The following is an 18,284-nucleotide window of genomic DNA, read 5'->3' as shown; positions in this document are numbered from 1 at the left end:
CTCAGGCGGGTTTGACTTTGGGTAGGTGGATGGCAGGCCAAGAAACCGTAGCAGCTAGAGGAGGGTGGAAACTAAAGAGTGTGTGCCTCTCAGGTCTTGTTTGAACAAAGCGGGTTCACCTTGATGGGGAGCACGTGTTGCGGTGGGGGCAACCATGACATCCCCTGTTGCTGGGCAGTTTTAGTATGAATGGACACAAATTTGATAGGGCACCTCCAATTGTTGCTGGAGAGATGTTGCAAAATTGTTTGATTGGTGGGGTTGCTATTTATTCCCTGTGTGCAGCGTTGAGCTTCCTCTTTTCGCCGCGCACATCGGATTACCCGCCCACCCTCCCTATATTTAGGGTTTGTTCGTGCTGACCTTGCTATGCCTGTCATGGGGACGTCTGCTTTGGAACAGGGGCCTGGTAGGAATTTTTACCATTTGGCTGATTGGCTGGTGCCATTTGGGGTTTTTTTGCCTTGTTGTTTAGTCATTTAGTCGTGTCCGACTCTTCGTGACCCCATGGACCAGAGCATGCCAGGCACTCCTGTCTTCCACAGCCTTCCGCAGTTTGGTCAAACTCCTGCTGGTAGCTTCACTGTCCAACCATCTTGTCCTCTGTTGTCCCCTTCTCCTTGTGCCCTCCATCTTTCCCAACATCAGGATCTTTTCTAGGGAGTCTTCTCTTCTCATGAGGTGACCAAAGTATTGGAGCCTCAGCTTCAGGACCTGTCCTTCCAGTGAGCACTCAGGACTGATTTCCTTAAGAATGGAGAGGTTTGATCTTCTTGCAGTCCATGGGACTCTCAAGAGTCTCCTCCAGCAACATAATTCAAAAGCATCTATTCTTCAGCGATCAGCCTTTTTTGCCTACTTTGTAGCAAATGGTCAAAACTTGTAAGGTTGCGGTTGGTAAAGGTAAAGGGACCCCTGACCATTAAGTCCAGTCATGGCCAACTATGGGGTTGCGGCGCTCATCTCGCTTTATTGGCCGAGGGAGCCAGCTTACAGCTTCCGGGTCATGTGGCCAGCATGACTAAGCCGCTTCTGGCGAACCAGAGCAGCGCACAGAAACGCCATTTACCTTCCCGCCGGAGCGGTACCTATTTATCTACTTGCACTTTGAGTGCTTTCGAACTGCTAGGTTGGCAGGAGCAGGGACCGAGCAACAGGAGCTCACCCCGTCGCGGGGATTCAAACCGCCAACCTTCTGATCGGCAAGTCCTAGGCTCTGTGGTTTAACCCACAGCGCCACCCACACCCCTAAGGTTGCGGTTAGGCATTAGTTAATTTTGGTTCGTGGAGGAGATGTGGTTGGATGTCTGCCTCTCCAATGCTACTGCTGCAAGGGTATTCTGGTAAAGGAATCCAGGGGCTCGCCATGCTCTTGTCCGAACCCCTGGGAAGAGGCTAGGGCCATGCAAGAGCCCCTGGGAGCATTTGGGGAGAGGTGAGAGCCTGGCACCCAGCTCTATTCTTTCCCCAAAAATGTTTACCCTTACTGACTTCCGCAGGCTTGCGGTTGTCAGTTCTGTTCCTACCTCTATGTGGGAACAGATACAGTGGTGCCTCGCAAGACAAAATTAATCCGTTCCGCGAGAGTCTCTTCGTCTTGCGGATTTTTCGTCTTGCGAAGCATGGCTATTAGCGGCTTAGCGGCTTAGCGGCTATTAGTGGCTTAGCGGCTTAGCGGCTATTAACGGCTTAGCGGCTTAGCGGCTATTAACGGCTTAACGGCTTAGCGGCTTTAAGAAAAAGGAAACAAACTCACAAGAACTCGCAAGACGTTTTGTCTTGCGAAGCAAGCCCATAGGGAAATTTGTCTTGCGGAACGACTCAAAAAACGCAAAACCCTTTCGTCTAGCGAGTTTTTCGTCTTGCGAGGCATTCGTCTTGCGGGGAACCACTGTAGTCGCTAACCAATGCCTAAGCAACCACTCACATACTGTAATTCAATAACGTTGTCTCCAGAATTATGCCAAAAACCCAAACAAAAATGTTGTGTGAACTGTGTCGTTATTTGGGGGTGTCCTGGGTGGCCTCAACACGCAAGAGGTTGCTCCCTTACACTTTTCATTCCAAAATAACAGTTGCTTACTGAATAAGGAATCATTGTTGACTATATTCAATCACCCATGGATCACCCGCCAGAACTAATAACCTCGCTATTGTTTAGAAGGTGGCTCATTTTGAGACAAAAGCAGAGGTCTCCGATTTCCCCAGGGATGGCTGAGCTTCTTTCAAACTTCTCCTTGTGTCTACAGACCAAGTGATGGCATTGTGTGGGAAACGCCTGCAAAGAGCGCAATATACCTCAAGGACCGCCGCTTTCCATATGAACCTGCCCAGACCCTGAGATCGAGAGGTCCGGAGAGCAGCAACATGAGAACGGGGCCTTCTCTGTAGTGGCTCCCCATCTGTGGAATGCTCTCCACAGGGACGCTCACCTGGCACCTTCATTATACAGTGGTGCCTTGGTTCTCAAACGCCTTGGTACTCAAACAACTTGGAAGCCAAACACTGCAAACCCGGAGGTAAGTGTTCCCATTTGCGAACTGTTTTCGGAAGCCAAACATGCTCCGTTTTGAGTGTTATGCTTCTGTTTTGAGTGCCACACTTCCATTTTAAGTGTTACGCTGAGGTCTGTCTGTTTTTGCTATTTATTTTGTGTTTTTGCGGCTCTTTTTCTGTTTGTTTTTGTGACTGCGTGGAACCTAGTTCAGCTACTGATTGATTGATTGATTGATTGATTGTGTGGAGGCAGTACAGTGGTGCCCCGCAAGACGACTGCCTCGCAAGACGGAAAACCCGCTAGACGAAAGGGTTTTCCGTTTTGGAGGTGCTTCGCAAAACGAATTTCCTATGGGCTTGCTTCACAAGACGAAAATGTCTTGCGAGTTCCTGCGGGGTTTTTTTCCTTTTCCCCCCTTTTTCCCAAGCCGCTAAGCCGCTTATCAGCTGATCCGCTAAGCCGCTTAACAGCTGATCGCTAATCCGCTTATCAGCTGATCCGCTAAGCCCGCTAAGCCGCTAATAGCGCTAATCCGCTAAACCGCTAATGGGCTTGCTTCGCAAGACGAAAAAACCGCAAGATGAAGAGACTCGCGGAACGGATTCTTTTCGTCTTGCGAGGCACCACTGTACGTTGTTTATTGCTTTCATTTTATGGATTTATGGTCTTGTTAGATAGTAAAATTCACGTTAAATTGCTGCTTCAGGCATTGTTTTTAAAAGTCTGCCATGGATTAATCCGTTCTGCATTACTTTCTATGGGAAAGCGTGCCTTGGTTTTGGAACGCTTTGGTTTTGGAACGGACTTCCGGAATGGATTAAGTTTGAGAACCAAGGTACCTGTATTGAATTTGAAGTTAGTGTTTTAAGTTTTCAAAATTGAGTAAAACTCATTATAAAAAAGGAAAAGGAAAAATTCTCTTTTGTGAATGATGCAACCAAACAAGAAATCCCTAGGAGGGAATCCAGGCTGACTGCCCCGCTACACAATGCAAACAGGTTTGAAGCTGATCAAGTGGAGGGCAGAAACGAGTTCGCCGGTTTGTGATTTCAAGCTAACTGGTGGTGTAAACAAACTCTCGCTTTCCCACCCACACAAAGCCAAGACACTCAACTTTTTGTTGGTTGACTGGCAGAATGGCAATTCTTTTGTTTGCTTTTTTAATAGAGACACTGAGAACAGAGCTAACACTATGCAAAAGCCCTCCTTTTTCTCAATAGCAGCAGCCAAGGAACTTGACAGGACAACAAAGGAATGGCTTAAAAGCAAGGCCGATAGCCAGCTATCTTCTTGCCCAACTTTCTCTTACTCTCCCTATAGCTTTGCTGCTTTCCAACCATGGCTTAAGATAAAAAGGAAGGCGAACTAGCAGAGACTTTGCTTCACAGTACAGCTCTCATGAACCATTTACTACCCTGGCAACACTGGAAAAATGGGAAAGATAGAAAAGAAGCACTTACCATGATAAAGGTCAGGATTTTCTCCTGCATATCCACAGGGAGGTTGAACCTTGGATTCAGCAGCTTCACGAGTCTGTCTTTGCAGAAATCCCTTCTCACAACCAGAGCCTGGAAACTTGGGCCACAGTTCTGCATGCACATGTCAAGGAGCTGCAGAGAGAAAGAGAGAGAGATTCTCCCCATCAGGACCATTACTGCAATGCGCTCTACGTGAGGCTACCTTTGAAGGTGACCCGGAAACTACAACTAATCCAGAAAGCGGCAGCTAGACTGGTGTCAGCGAGTGGCCACCGAGACCATATAACACCTGTCCTGAAAGACCTACATTGGCTCCCAGTATGTTTCCGAGCACAATTCAAAGTGTTGGTGCTGGCCTTTAAAGCCCTAAACGGCCTCGGCCCAGTATACCTGAAGGAGCGTCTCCACCCCACATCATTCAGCCCGGAAGCTGAGGTCCAGCCACGAGGGCCTTCTGGCGGTTCCCTCACTGCGAGAAGTGAGGCTACAGGGAACCAGGCAGAGGGCCTTCTTGGTAGTGGCACCTGCCCTGTGGAACGCCCTCCCATCAGATGTCAAGGAGATAAAAAACTATCTGACTTTTAGAAGACATCTGAAGGCAGCCCTGTTTAGGGAAGTTTTTAATGTTTGATGATTTATCGCTTTTAAATAATTATTATTAATATTCTGTTGGGAGCCGTCCAGAGTGGCTGGGGAAACCCATCTAGATGGGCGGGGTATAAATAATATATTATTATTATTATTATTATTATTATTATTATTGTTGTTGTTATTACACATCAGGCCTCTGAGCACTCTCATCCTGGTCCCGTCTGTACCACACATTTAAAGCTGTTTCACACCACTTTCAATGGTAATGACTCTCCCCAAAGACTCATAGGAGCTGTCCTTTCGTTAAGGGTGCTGTGAAAGCAGACACCCTAGTCCTGTCACAGACTTACAGTACCCAGGGTGCTTTAACAGCCAATCCCCTTTCCCAGGGAATTCTGGGAATTGTAGTTCTGTGAGGGCAGCATTCGTAATTTGCCAGGTGTCAGGTGCATTTTGCACCTGACTATTAGCCACTTGTGACCAAGTGAAGATGCCTAGGCACCAGCATGGCACCTGATGCCCCTACCATCTGGAGGTGCACGCCTGTGGATCCCTGGATTTTGTCTGTTTTCACAAACTAGCAACACCTCCTGTTCTCCATTTTGGCTTTATTTCTGTTAAATAGATCATGACACAGATGTAATATGTCTTGTGTTGCTGTTCATCCGAGCTTGTATTTATATAATTTTAAGACCTGCCAAGGGACAAATGATTGTTATTATGTCCTCATATGCAAAACCACAGAAGGTTTTACATATGCGAATTCAAAGAGGCTGCACTTCCTTTTTCCAAAAACTGTATTTTATCAGAATGAATTTCAGGAACTAAAAAAGGGTGCAGCAGAATGGGAAAAACGACAAGACCACGGAAAATGGGATGGGAAGTCTACCCCAAAAAGAAAAAAGAAGTAATTACGTTTTTATTGTGTATGTTAAAAATGTTGAAATTTAATAAAATATAATGGGGGGGGGGGGAATAATTTCAGGAACCAAAAATCCGTATTGAAAAATACAACTTTTGAGCCATCTGGCCCCAAAATGGCAACTAGGCATTCCGTTTTGGCGACTGTAACCCTGGTTTAAGGAGCCATTTGGCGCCTAGCTTATACATCTGAGTTTCTAACACTGTGTGAGGGGAATAGGGGGTCTCCTAACAAACCTCAGTGCCCTTAACAAAGATTATTCCCCCAGGATTCTCAAGGCGTAGCCATTACTGTTCAATGTGGTTGGATGTGGCTTTAAATATACAGTGTGGTGCAAGGGGCCTGAGAGCTGTCAAATTTAGCAGCCTAGCTAAATAATGATCATTTGGATTATTCAGTTATGGCAGTTGCCCAAAACTAGTACCAATATTACAATATTACAAAGCTAGGACAAACATAAACATGAAGAAAGTGATCTACATCTACAGTGAAGTGCCAATAAGTATTTCAAAGCAAAAGCTTGAGCTATAGGAGCATTGGGCACACGCCAACCACTTAGGCTTAACTGAAAACAGACTTTTAAAAACTATTTTTGTTGTTGTTTAGTCATGTCCGACTCTTCGTGACCCCATGGACCAGAGCACGCCAGGTACTTCTGTCTTCCACTGCCTCCCGCAGTTTGGTCAAACTCATGCTGGTAGCTTCAAGAACATTGTCCAACCATCTCGTCCTCTGTCATCCCCTTCTCCTTGTGCCCTCCATCTTTCCCAACATCAGGGTCTTTTCCAGGGAGTCTTCTCTTCTAAGTTAACTGCTAACTAAGTTAACTAAGTTAACCTAAGTTAACTTAGGCTTAACTGAAAACAGCATTTTTAAACCTGTTTTAAAAAGCAGCTTTCCCTCAGTGTACGCAGGCTCTCGGGAGAAGAAATGTGCAAGGATGTCAGGAGAAAACACCACTCACAGGATACAGAACTTCTACTTTTTTTAAAAAAAAGGGGGGGAATGGGGAGCAGGGTATACTGCCATTTGAGAAGCCAAGCAACTCACAGCTGCCAAAAAGTTTTGGCTTGAATGGGGCCTTTTAAAAACCAGAGTGCATGAAAGACATGTTAATCATCTCACCCCATTGCCTGCAGAGAGCGCTTCAAAGAGATCTTGCGTTCTTAAGACAGTCTTATTTAAATTATGCGAAGGAATTAAGAACAAAACTCCGATTAGTGCCTTTTCCCTAGACAAGCAAGGGCTAAACAGCTAAGCTACGATTTTGAGGAGAGGTAATGCAGTTAATGGGCCAGATCTTGAACTCAATTAGATCGGTGCAACCCTGTCATTGATTTCAACTAGGCGAAGCATCTGAATCCCTCTGCCTGGTTCCCTGTAGCCTCACTTCTCACAGTGAGGGAACCACCAGAAGGTCCTCAGAGCTGGACTTCAGTGTCCGGGCTGAAAGATGGGGGGTGGAGACGCTCCTTCAGGTATAATGTGAATTACACATTCACCTAACTGTACTGTCCTACACACCGAATGGCTTTGTGAAGAAAAGGTCCCCTGAGCAGGGGTGAGTCTACCATGAGGTAGGATGGGGCAGGTGCCTCGGGTGGCAAATACTGAGGGCAGCAGTCAAAGCTGTGTGTGCCACACAGACTGCTGTGTACCCCCTTAAGCTAGTTTGATGTTGCCAGATGTGGCAGAAGACCAGCGTCAAAGTGAGATTCAACTGCCATCATGGCCAATGGCCAGTGGTGTTGTGAGTTCGAATCCAAGAACATTCGGCGGAGGCCCACTAGTCCCCCTCCCCAACTCCTGCCACCGATGGCCAAATAGCAAACTGAGTCATTTATTCCAAAGTTACAGCACTTGTTTGCTGGGTTGCTACCACCAGTCTTAAAAAATTAATAATAATAAACCCCAATTTTCTTTAGCGCCATAAAGGTTCTTTCAGCAACACCTTGAACAGTTCTTTAAAAAAGGGTGCAGTTTTTGTGCCCCAGGCAAGACAGGGGTTTAGAGGGATGGAGCTTATGGGAAGGAAGAAGAGTCTATAAATGTGCAACCCAGTTGCTGAAACCTTGGGAAACACGGCGAACATTCAGCAAAGAGCATTTTGCCCCCAGGTCAAATTGCAAAAGGAAATTAAGGTTGCACCATCAAGATTTGCAGACGCTAGAAGCAGCCTCCTGGGCTACCGCGGTCTAACAATCTGAACAAAGGCAGGAGCGAAAAGGATCCGCACAACTCTAGTAGACCCTGAACCGTGAGGTCTGTTTACAGCTTTCACCAAAGGAGTCAATTCTACAGCTTCCTAGGGATATATTGGCCAACTGTACTGTGCCATCCCCTTTTCTAATTAGTATTCCACAGAAAATACAGGAGGTACAGCATACGAAAAAGACAATATACAGAGCTGATGTGCGGGGAGTTTTTAAATGAACACAAGCACATATAAAGATGAGAGAGAACAAGGTTTCAATCATATGACCCATCCCATTCCTGCCTAATGGACCAAGAGTAGGGCTAAGCTTAACAAATCAAGCAAATTAGTATTATTATTAATAATAATAATAATATTTTGTACCCTGCCCATCTGACTGCATTGACCCAGCCACTCTGGGTGGCTTCCAACATATATAGAAACATACTAATACAGTGGAACCTTGGTTTTCGAACATAATCCATCTGGGAAGACCCTTTGACTTCCGAAAAGTGAGAAAACCAAAAACTCAAAATGGCAGCCAAGTGGCATATTCAGCTTCCGAAAATCATTCAAAAACCGAAGCAGTTACTGTATTTTTCGCTCTATAGGACACACCCGACCATAGGATGCTCCTGGTTTTAGAGGGGGAGAACAAGAAAAAAAAATCACTCCCTCTCTGCGCAGCGCCCCTTCAGCGAAGCGGCAGGAGAAACGGAGCCCCTTCCATTTCTCCTCCTGCTTCGCTGCAGGGGCGCTGCGCAGAGAGGGAAAGCTGTGCAGCGCTTCTCCAGCGAAGCCAGGAGAGCAAGAGGGATCGGTGCGCACCAATCCCTCTTGCTCTCCAGGCTTCAGCGAAAGCAACACGAAGCCTCCGGAGTGCGGCGGGAGCGCTCCTGCTGCGCTTCAGAGGCTTCGCATTGCTTTCGCTGAAGCCACGGAGCCTGCATTCGCTCCATAAGACGCACACACATTTCCCCATAATTTTTGGAAGGGAAAAGGTGCATCTTATAGAGCGAAAAATACGGTACCTCTGGGTTTTTGGCATTCAAAAGCCGGAATGTTTGACTTCCGAAACGATCAAAAACCGAGGTTCCACTGTACGTGAAACCTTCAAAAGCTTCAGATGTCTTCTAAAGGTTAAAAAGGTAAACCTCATCCATTTTAATCTGGGAAAAACGAAGCAGGCTTAGAGTCTATAAACTTCTGCTCATTAAAAAGAGGGTAGTGTGTGTGGCTAACTGGAAGGTGTTTTCCCCACACCTAGACTTGCAGTTATGGGCCCCACTTTATATGCAGCTGTTCCCCAGAGTGGAATGCATTTGTGGGATTTACAAGGTGACTTAACCTGCAATCCCACCCATATCCTACAACAGAAAACCCTGGTAATTCTGTCAGGCCTACTACTCAGTAATTATGGAGATTGTACAATCTCTCTTGGGAAAGTCGCAACACTACTGATACCCGGATCTCTGAAATCAGATCTGCGTGGGCAGATGCTGAACTCCTGAAGATCTTCTTCGTGAAGACCAGCAGTACCCTGACCCTTCAATTAGCTCTTGCATTTCCACCATGCAAATGTCACACAAACCCCACTGGCCAAAGTCCAGGGAACTATTAAGGCTCCTGTAAACCTGGCAGGTTGTTTTATCGACACACGAAACCAGGAGCTTCCCATAAAAACAGGTTTGACACACCCAGAGTCGATTAATACGAAACGAGGTTAACTATTAAGCAGCTGCCTTGTGGCCTAAAAGCTCAATTCCTTTTTACGTTGTCTAAAAGAGATATTTCTCGACTGAGTAGCTCTTGCATCTATACTGTATAAAACAGATCCTGGACCTTGGGAACTGTAAAACCCCATCCAAGAAGCGGTTTCCTAAATGTATACATATTAAGCTATCTTCACATACATCCAGTGTTTGAAGCTCTCCAGGTGCTCGGCTAATTTTGCTACTGGCACGGGTCCAACTACACGGAGATTTTTGGGTGCCAGGCTGGTGCCCACAGTTTAAAAACCTCTGCATTTGTGCATAGTTAATACCATTTCCTTTTTTTAAAGTTTATTCCAAAACTGAAAAAGAATTACAAACATCAAATTCAAAATCCATATTCGTTTTGTAACATAAACCTATTACATAATGGACTAGATTAAAATATACCTAATTGCTATAGACTTCCCTTTGCTATATATAAGGTATATAAATAAGGTATATACCAGTGGTGACACCCAGGGCAGCCCGCCCCCACAGCACCCCCCTTCCTCCGCCCCTGGCATTGAACTGGACCCTGAGGGTCATCTACAACAATCCCCTGGTGAATAGATATTCCATTGTGGCGACCGCAACCCAGATTTAAGGCGCCATTTGGCACCTAACTTATATATCTGAGTTTCTAACACAGCCTAAAACTACTACAGTGGTACCTCGGGCTACATACGCTTCAGGTTACAGACTCCGCTAACCCAGAAATATTACCTCAGGTTAAGAACGTTGCTTCAGGATGAGAACAGAAATTGTGCCGTGGCGGCACAAGCTAAAGTGGTGCTTCAGGTTAAGAACAGTTTCAGGTTAAGAACGGACCTCCAGAATGAATTAAGTTCTTAACCAGAGATACCACTGTACTTATTCATTTTTGTTACAGTTACACTGCCTCTTATTTCAAGGAAAAAGACCACGGTGGTTCCAGTAGGTGCCAGGAACCACCACAGAGAAGACCCTTTCATTGTTTTAACCACTGGGCAGTGGAGAGAGACTTTCTGTTCCTCATAAGGCAATGGCTTTTCCACCTGCCTTGCCCCAACTAGCCTTTCCCAGACTATGACTTTGAGAGCAGCAGCAGAGAATAGAGCAGTTCAGGGATATATATGCAGTGGTACCTTGGTTCTCAAACATAATCCGTTCCGGAAGTCCGCTCGACTTCCAAAACGTTCGAAAACCAAGGTGCGGCTTCCGATTGGCGCAGGAACCCCGGAAGCAACAGCTGACAGCCGCATTGGATGTTCAGCTTCCGAAAAACGTTCAGAAACAGGAACACTTACTTCCGAGTTTTCAGCATTCAGGAGCCGAAATGTTTGAGTACCAAGGCGTTCGAGAACCAAAGTTCCACTGTATATATTTTATAAGTTGTGCTTCTTTGTTTCTCAATTTGATCCTTTTACATGGTTTTGTATCTTTTGTGTTATTTTATGCATTGTGATTTGCTGTTACTTTTATTGATTTTAGATTGGTAATTCTTTATTGTGGCTGAACTGTTTAATTATTATTTGCTGATGTTTAATTTTACCATTTACTATTAGATTCTGATGGATTGTTGAATGTTGCTTTGTTTGATATACATTGTTTATTTTAAAGTTATTATGACTTTTACACTGGATCAGATTGTTACAATTAATGTTTGATGTTTTATTATGATTTTATGTCTTGGAAGCAGCCCAGAGTGGCTTGGGAAACCCAGCCAGATGGGCGGCGTATAAATGAAATATGATTATTATTATTAATTATCATTATTCTATATTCATACAGGAAGAGAATTTCCACATGGATTCTGACACCGATCTGCTTTTCTTGCACACATCGTGCACTGTAGGAAGGGATGTGGATTACAGTTTCACATCAAGTTTCACCACCAACAGCCTTGCCTAAAGGCAGATCAGACCCTACAGGGCTATAAAACTTCCATTCTTTACTTCTGGGCATAGAGGCTGCAACCCGTCAGACAGCTTGGGAGGCCTGTGAAATACTGAGCATCTTACGTTTTCTCTCCCAAGGGCACCCTCATCTGGCTCGCAGCCTAACCTTCCCCCAACCTGGCTGGAACCCCTCCAGGTCAGGTGAGCACTGAAACATTTGGTTGGCAAACCGCTCTGCACTTTCCTTCCTCAGTTTGCCTTTGCTGGGCTTTGCTCCACCACAGAACTACCGTATTTTTCACTCCATAGGGCGCAGCGGACCATAGGGCGCACCTAGTTTTTAGGGGGGGAATAAAGATTTTTTTATTTTTATTTTTTTTGGATCCCACTCACTGTCTTGGCTTCGTTTTTAGCCATGGGGCTGGAGAAGCCCGAGCTTCCCCCGACCCCAGCCCCCAGAACAGGTCCAGGAGCAGCGGCAAGATTGCGTGCAACCTCGCCGCTGCTCCCTGAGCTTGCGGGGCTGGGGGCAGGGGAAGCCTGAGCTTCCCCTGACCCCAGCCCCCAGAACAGGCTGCTATCCGCAAGCCTTCGGAGCCTGACGGGAACTCCCTCCATGCTCAGAAGGCTTGCGGATAGCTGCCTGAAGCCCAGGGAGCGAAGCGGGAGTTGGCGCTGCGCTCCCCGGGCTTCAGGCTGCAGGCTGCTATCCGCAAGCCTTTGGAGCGCTCCAAAGGCTTGTGGATAGCTGCCTGAAGTCTGGAGAGCGAGAGGGGTCAGTGCGCATTGACCCCTCTCGCTCTCCAGGCTTCAGCGAAAGCCTGCATTCACTCCATAGGACGCACACACATTTCCCCTTCATTTTTGGAGGGGGAAAAAGTGCGTCCTATAGAGCGAAAAATACGGTATCTCCTCAGACTTCATCCTCTGTTTTCAGCTGGCCTCCAGATTCCTGGCTTTGACAGATCCACAAATAAAAAGCTTGGAGCAGAGCGGGAGAAGAAAATGCTTCTAGCTGTTTTGTGTTAGCTGCCAATATTCTTTACCATAAGCAAACGGAATCCATTTGGAGTAGGTCAGGGATGTTATCTGCAACTCCTGTAACAACCGGAACATATGCATGACGACGCCTCTCCCCACAACAGCAACAAAAAACCTTGAACGGCAGAGAAACCTTAAGTTTGCAGAACGAATTATTAGATAAAACACCTCAAAGGCCAGTGTCCTGTTATCACAGCTTTTCCAACTGACTGGAACAGAGAATGCTCAGCTCCCAGGAATGGTAAACAGAAATGAAATGAAAAATCTGACATGAAACCTGCATGCCAAGTGGAAACCCGAGCTGTTTCTGCTAGGCAAACACGCACACCAAGGAACCAAAGTATGCAATACTGTGTGACTCAGGGTTGCAAAGGAGCAGGCGGGGGGGGCATGCCGGAAACAAGTATTCCGGCAACTTTAGATGTATCCCCAACACAGGGTGTCAGCCCCGGGGCAACCTAGCTGATGCCTGACCAAAGTCGGTCACCTATCAGCTTAATTTATCTGCTCACCTCTGCTGCTAATGGCCTTGCGCAACAAGATACAGGAAGCAACTCAGAATATGCAAACAGCTATTGCAGTCACGCATGCATGACAATCAGCCTATGCTGTAGAAGGTGCTTAAGCACAGAATACACAGGGGAACTGTCTACTCTCCCGGAAGGCTAACAGACATATCCTGTTTACACCTATATTGGTTTTTATATTCCACACAACCGAAAGCTTAGGTGATAATGTGGATTCTGGACAAGGGCACAGCAGCAGACTTTCTGAACTTTTTCTTCTTATTCTTTCTTTGTATTTTATATAATAATAATAATAATAATAATAATAATTTATTATTTATTATTTATACCCCGCCCTTATGGCTGGGTTTCCTCAGCCACTCTGGGCGGCTTCCAACAAAATAATAAAATGCAATAGTCTATTAAACATTAAAAGCTTCCCTAAACAGGGCTGCCTTCAGATGTCTTCTAAAAGTTTGGTACAGTGGTACCTCGGGTTACAGATGCTTCAGGTTACAGACGCTTCAGGTTACAGACTCCGCTAATGCAGAAATAGTACCTCGGGTTAAGAACTTTGCTTCAGGATGAGAACAGAAATCACGTGGCGGTGACGTGGCAGCAGCGGGAAGCCCCATTAGCTAAAGTGGTACCTCAGGTTAAGAACAGTTACAGGTTAAGAACAGACCTCCAGAACGAATTAAGTTCTTAACCCGAGGTACCACTGTAGTTGTTTTTCTCTTTGACATCTGGTGGGGGGGCGTTCCACAGGGCGGGTGCCACTACTGAGAAGGCCCTCTGCCTGGTTCCCCGTAACTTGGCTTCTCACAGCGAGGGAACCGCCAGAAGGCCCTCAGCGCTGGAGCTCAGTGTCCGGGCAGAATCCTGCCTTTCTTTTATCATGGAACCAAAGGCAACATAGAATCGTAAGAGTTGGAAGGGACCCAAGGGTCATCTAGTCCAACTTCCTGCAATGCAGGAATCTCAGCTAAAGCATCCATGACAGATGGTCGTCCAACCTCTGCTTTAAAACCTCCAAGGAAGGAAAGTCCAGAACCTCCTGAGGGAGACTGTTCCACCATCAAACAGCTCTTACTGTCAAAAAGCTTTTCCATATATGTTCAGTCAGAATCTCCTTTCTTGTAACTTGAAGGCCTTGGTTCGAGACCTACCCTCCAGAGCAGGAGAAAACAAGCTTGTTCCTCTTCCACGTGATAGCCCTTGAGATATCTGGAGATGGTTATCGTATCTCCTCTTTTCCAGGCTAAATATACCCAGCTCCTTCAAGCGTTCCTCATAAGTCTTGGTTTCCAACCCCTGAACATCTTGGTCGCCCTCCTCTGTACACGTTCCAGCTTGTCAACATCCTTCTTAAACTGTGGTGCCCAGAACTGGACACAGTATTCCAAGCGTGGTCAGATGGAGGCAGAATAGAGTGGTGCTATTACATGTTGTTTCCATGCAGTCTCCCATCCAGGTACTGACCAGATCCAGACCTGCTTAGCTTCAGCAGGGTGTTGATCTCATGTGCCTGCAGACCATTCCCTAGTCTGCAGCTGTTTTTTACTCCGCAGAGCTGTCAAGACAGTGAATGAACATGATCCAGTTCATATGGACTCTTCATGCCTTGAAGGCTCCACTCCACAACAGCTTAGGATACAATAAATCTACTAGTCTTTACAATAGCAGATTATTATTTGGGGATGATGACAGGACATCACATATTTCATGATTGACCATACTGGACTATACTGATGGGAGACTTTTAGCAGGGTAGATGAATCTGTAGCATCTCCACACAGGGGTGCAACTTGAATAAAACATTGTGGGGGCCCAGGTAAGCCCCGCCCCTCATAATCAATCACATGATGCAGTGCACACACCCCATTTGAATGGAATGCCCACGAACTTTGTTTGGACTCGACCCCTCAAATATTTTATTGGGGGGGCTGAAGCCCTCAAGGCTGCTGGTAGTTGGCTCCAATGTCTCCACCTAATTTTGAGGTGCCAGCTACCATGGAGTCAAAAAAAATTGCCAATGGAGTTTTCTCTACATTTTCTCATCAGATAAAACATCTTAACAGACCTCTGTTGACTTTAACACAAAGGACAGATAAAAGGTGATGCACTGGCTACTTTAACAGAGGAGAGACATGGGTGGCACTGTGGTCGAAACCACGGCGCCTCTTGGGCTTGCCGATCGGAAGGTCGGCGGTTCGAATCCTCGCAACGAGGTGAGCTCCCATTGCTGTGTCCTAGCTCCTGCCAACCTAGCAGTTCAAAAGCACGCCTGTGCAAGTAGATAAATAGGTACCATTGTGGCAGGAAGGTAAACGGTGTTTCTGTGTGCTCTGGTTTCCGTCATGGTGTCCCGCTGCACCAGAAGCAGTTTAGTCATGCTGGCCACATCACCCAGAAAGCTGTCTTTGGACAAACGCTGGCTCACTCGGCCTGAAAGCGAGATGAGCGCCGCACTCCATCGTCACCATTGACTGAACTTAACCATCCAGGGTCCTTTACCTTTACCTTTTTACTTCAACAGACTGAATTAAATCATAGAATCATAGCATTGGAAGGGGCCCTGAGGATCATTTAGTCCAACCCCCTGCTACACAGGAATATGCAGCTGCCCTAAACAGGGATTGAACCTGCGACCTTGATGTTATTAGCACCATGCTCTAAGCAACTGAGCTCTGCTGAAACATACATCCTCTATCACTCAGAGCCACAATACCAACACAGAGGGAAAACAGGATAGAAAGCTCTGTGAAACCTAGAAGGAGACCCAGTCCAGAACCTTTGCCAGCAAACCTTTACATGCTTTCAGAATATTTTCAAGTTAAATAGGAACATGGCTGCAAAATAAGGGGAGAGGTATTCATTCAGAACCATACTCAATTCCTCCTGTCTCTGATGTTTTGCCACTTCTGGATAAAGAACCTGAACACCAAAACTTTGGGGCGATTCATATTTACGCAGCTTAACTCGTAACAGAGCACTGTGAATCACCTGTTTGCCCTAATGACTTCCTAGCTTATGGTAATAATGTTTTTGCAAAACGAATTCCACAAATTCCACAGCAGCAGCATAATACGCCGTGACCAACAAGGTAACTGCATACAAGAACTGCCAAGTCACTTTTGCACTGGCTGACGTTTGGAAACAAAACAAAAACAAAAAGGAGTCACACATTTCTGCTTATTACAAGCCCTGGGAATATTAAGTTATGTAAGTTTAAACCAATGGACTGCTTCCTATGGCACCAAACAGTCTAACCCATATCACCATTTGACATCACTGACCTAGATTAGATTCTGGGCAGAAATGGGAAGTCAACATACCCACAAGCAATGTGATTCTGGGTCAAAACAATGATCCATCTAAACTAGAAGCGCTTCTGACCATCCAAGAAGTCATAACCAACATCTGACAGGGACAGGCATCTCCTGTTATTTGTTGCCCGTGGCTGGTAACACACAGGTTGCAGTGTTAGTTTGCACCTCCCAATATTCCCATTTCTCCAAAACATTCCATTAATCCTTTAGAAATCCCACGCCATTTCCTTATAACACCCTGGGGGCAATCGATGGCGTAAGTTAACTACCAATTGTATAACTAAGCTTATCCTTTAGCTCAGCATAAAATGCTCTAACTGCTTCAATAAATAATCCTGAGTTGTATTTTGAAAGGGAGATACTGTTTCCTACTCATTCTTTCCATGCCAACCGTCTCCATTCTCTTTTACATTAGTTAACCAAGCCCTCTCTCTGCTTAATCCTCTTATTTCCGAAAAAAATGCTATCCTTGATTTTTTTTAGTTGCCCTTTCATTCCTTTTTGAGGTGGGGCAACCAGGAAGACACACAATTGTTCATGTGATAGCATTTACGATGTCTACTGTTTCATTTTAATCCCCTTCTCATTAAGCCTCTGTCACAACTCATTTTTCTTCAACACAAGACTGCAGATAAGCAAGTACACATCGTGACTTGGCTCAAACACGCTCTCTCTCTCTCTCTCCAAAAGCTTATTCCATGATACATTTGTGAACCTTTATTTCACCACAAGACTCTTTGCTGTTGTTTCCAAAGCCTCTCTTGAATGGCAAACCACAAACAGAGATCTATGCAACTCCAAAGTTTGTCAATCAAAATAAAAGACAGTATCTCGCTTGCTCTGATCGATTGACCTTTCTTTTGTGATCTCAACACCTCTCCCCCTACCTCTGGCTAGAAGCCCTCAGTGTTTGTGTATGGTTAAGAACATTTGCCACAAAGGACTTTATTTTGCACTAATGAATACGGAATCACATATTCCACTTTGTAAAAGTGGAAAATGCTGTTGGAATAACTCAGCACTGAACAAGATGCTACTCTTTCCCTTCTTAACCAGTCTTTAACCGGAGTGCATTAATTCAAAAAGGAAAACCAAGAAGCAATTTTCTGAGTAACATGCTAAACACCATTTTATGAGGCGCCTGTGGGTGATGATGTGAGTTATGAGGACTGCCCATGGCTGAGAGGCCTTCCCCTGTCCAGCAACCATGTAGTGTGGGAGATTCAGGTCCCAAACATGTTTCTACACCCAACACCACCTGCCCAGGTTACAATGAAGCAGTGCTCACACCTTAGAAGGGATGGTGGTGGTGCCTGGTTTATAAACTTATAAACGCAATCTCCAACTCCTCAAAAGATTCCATCAACTACGTCTCCGAAAATTTGTACACATCACTTGGGAAGACAGGCAAACTAGTGTCAGTGTACTAGAAGAAGCAAAGATCACCAGTGTCGAAGCAATGATTCTTCAACATCAACTTCACTGGACTGGTGATGTTGTGCGGATGCCTGATGATCGTCTTCCAAAGCAACTACTCTATTCCAAACTTAAAAATGGAAAGTGTAATGCTGGTGGTCAACAAAAGAGGTTTAAAGGCTCTCTCAAGGCAAATCTAAAAAAAATGTAGCATAAACACCAACAACTGGGAAACACTGGCCTGCAAGCGCTCCAATTGGAGAACAGCCTCTACCAATGGTGTCATGGGCTTTGAAGATGCTCAAACTCAGGGTGAAATGGAGAAACATGCTAAAAGGAAGGCACGCATGGCAAACCCTCCCTGTCATAAACTCCCGCCCAGAAACCTATGTCCCCACTGTGGAAGGACATGTGGATCCAGAACTGGCCTCCACAGTCACTTACAGACTCACTGTTAAGACCGTGTTCATGGAAGACAATTTTACTTGGCTATGAGTGATCACCGAGGAAGAAGAAGAAGGAGGAGGAGGAGGAGGAGGAGGAGGAGGAGGAGGCCCCTGATGGAACCCAGGTGGGGCATTGGAAGATGAGCAAAGACTTATCTCCAGATGTCATTGTTTGTCTTCTTCATAATACTGGCTCAATCCTCCCCCCCGCAAGCCCTGAAGGTGGAAAG

General features: G+C 45.8%; 1 protein-coding gene across 1 annotated transcript in view; it reads right to left on the bottom strand.

The window, feature by feature from the left end:
- Nucleotides 1-18,284, bottom strand: part of TOM1L1 (target of myb1 like 1 membrane trafficking protein) — a 57,028-nt gene that overhangs the window by 27,149 nt on the left and 11,595 nt on the right. Inside the window, exon 4 of the mRNA XM_080994561.1 lies at nt 3,958-4,107. Coding sequence (XP_080850687.1) covers nt 3,958-4,107 — 150 coding nt within the window. The remainder of the gene's footprint in view (nt 1-3,957; nt 4,108-18,284) is intronic.

This window comes from Podarcis pityusensis (assembly GCF_964106645.2).
Source record: "Podarcis pityusensis genome assembly, chromosome: 2".
NCBI classification, from domain to species: Eukaryota; Metazoa; Chordata; class Lepidosauria; order Squamata; family Lacertidae; genus Podarcis; species Podarcis pityusensis.
This window is presented reverse-complemented; position numbering and strand designations above follow the sequence as displayed.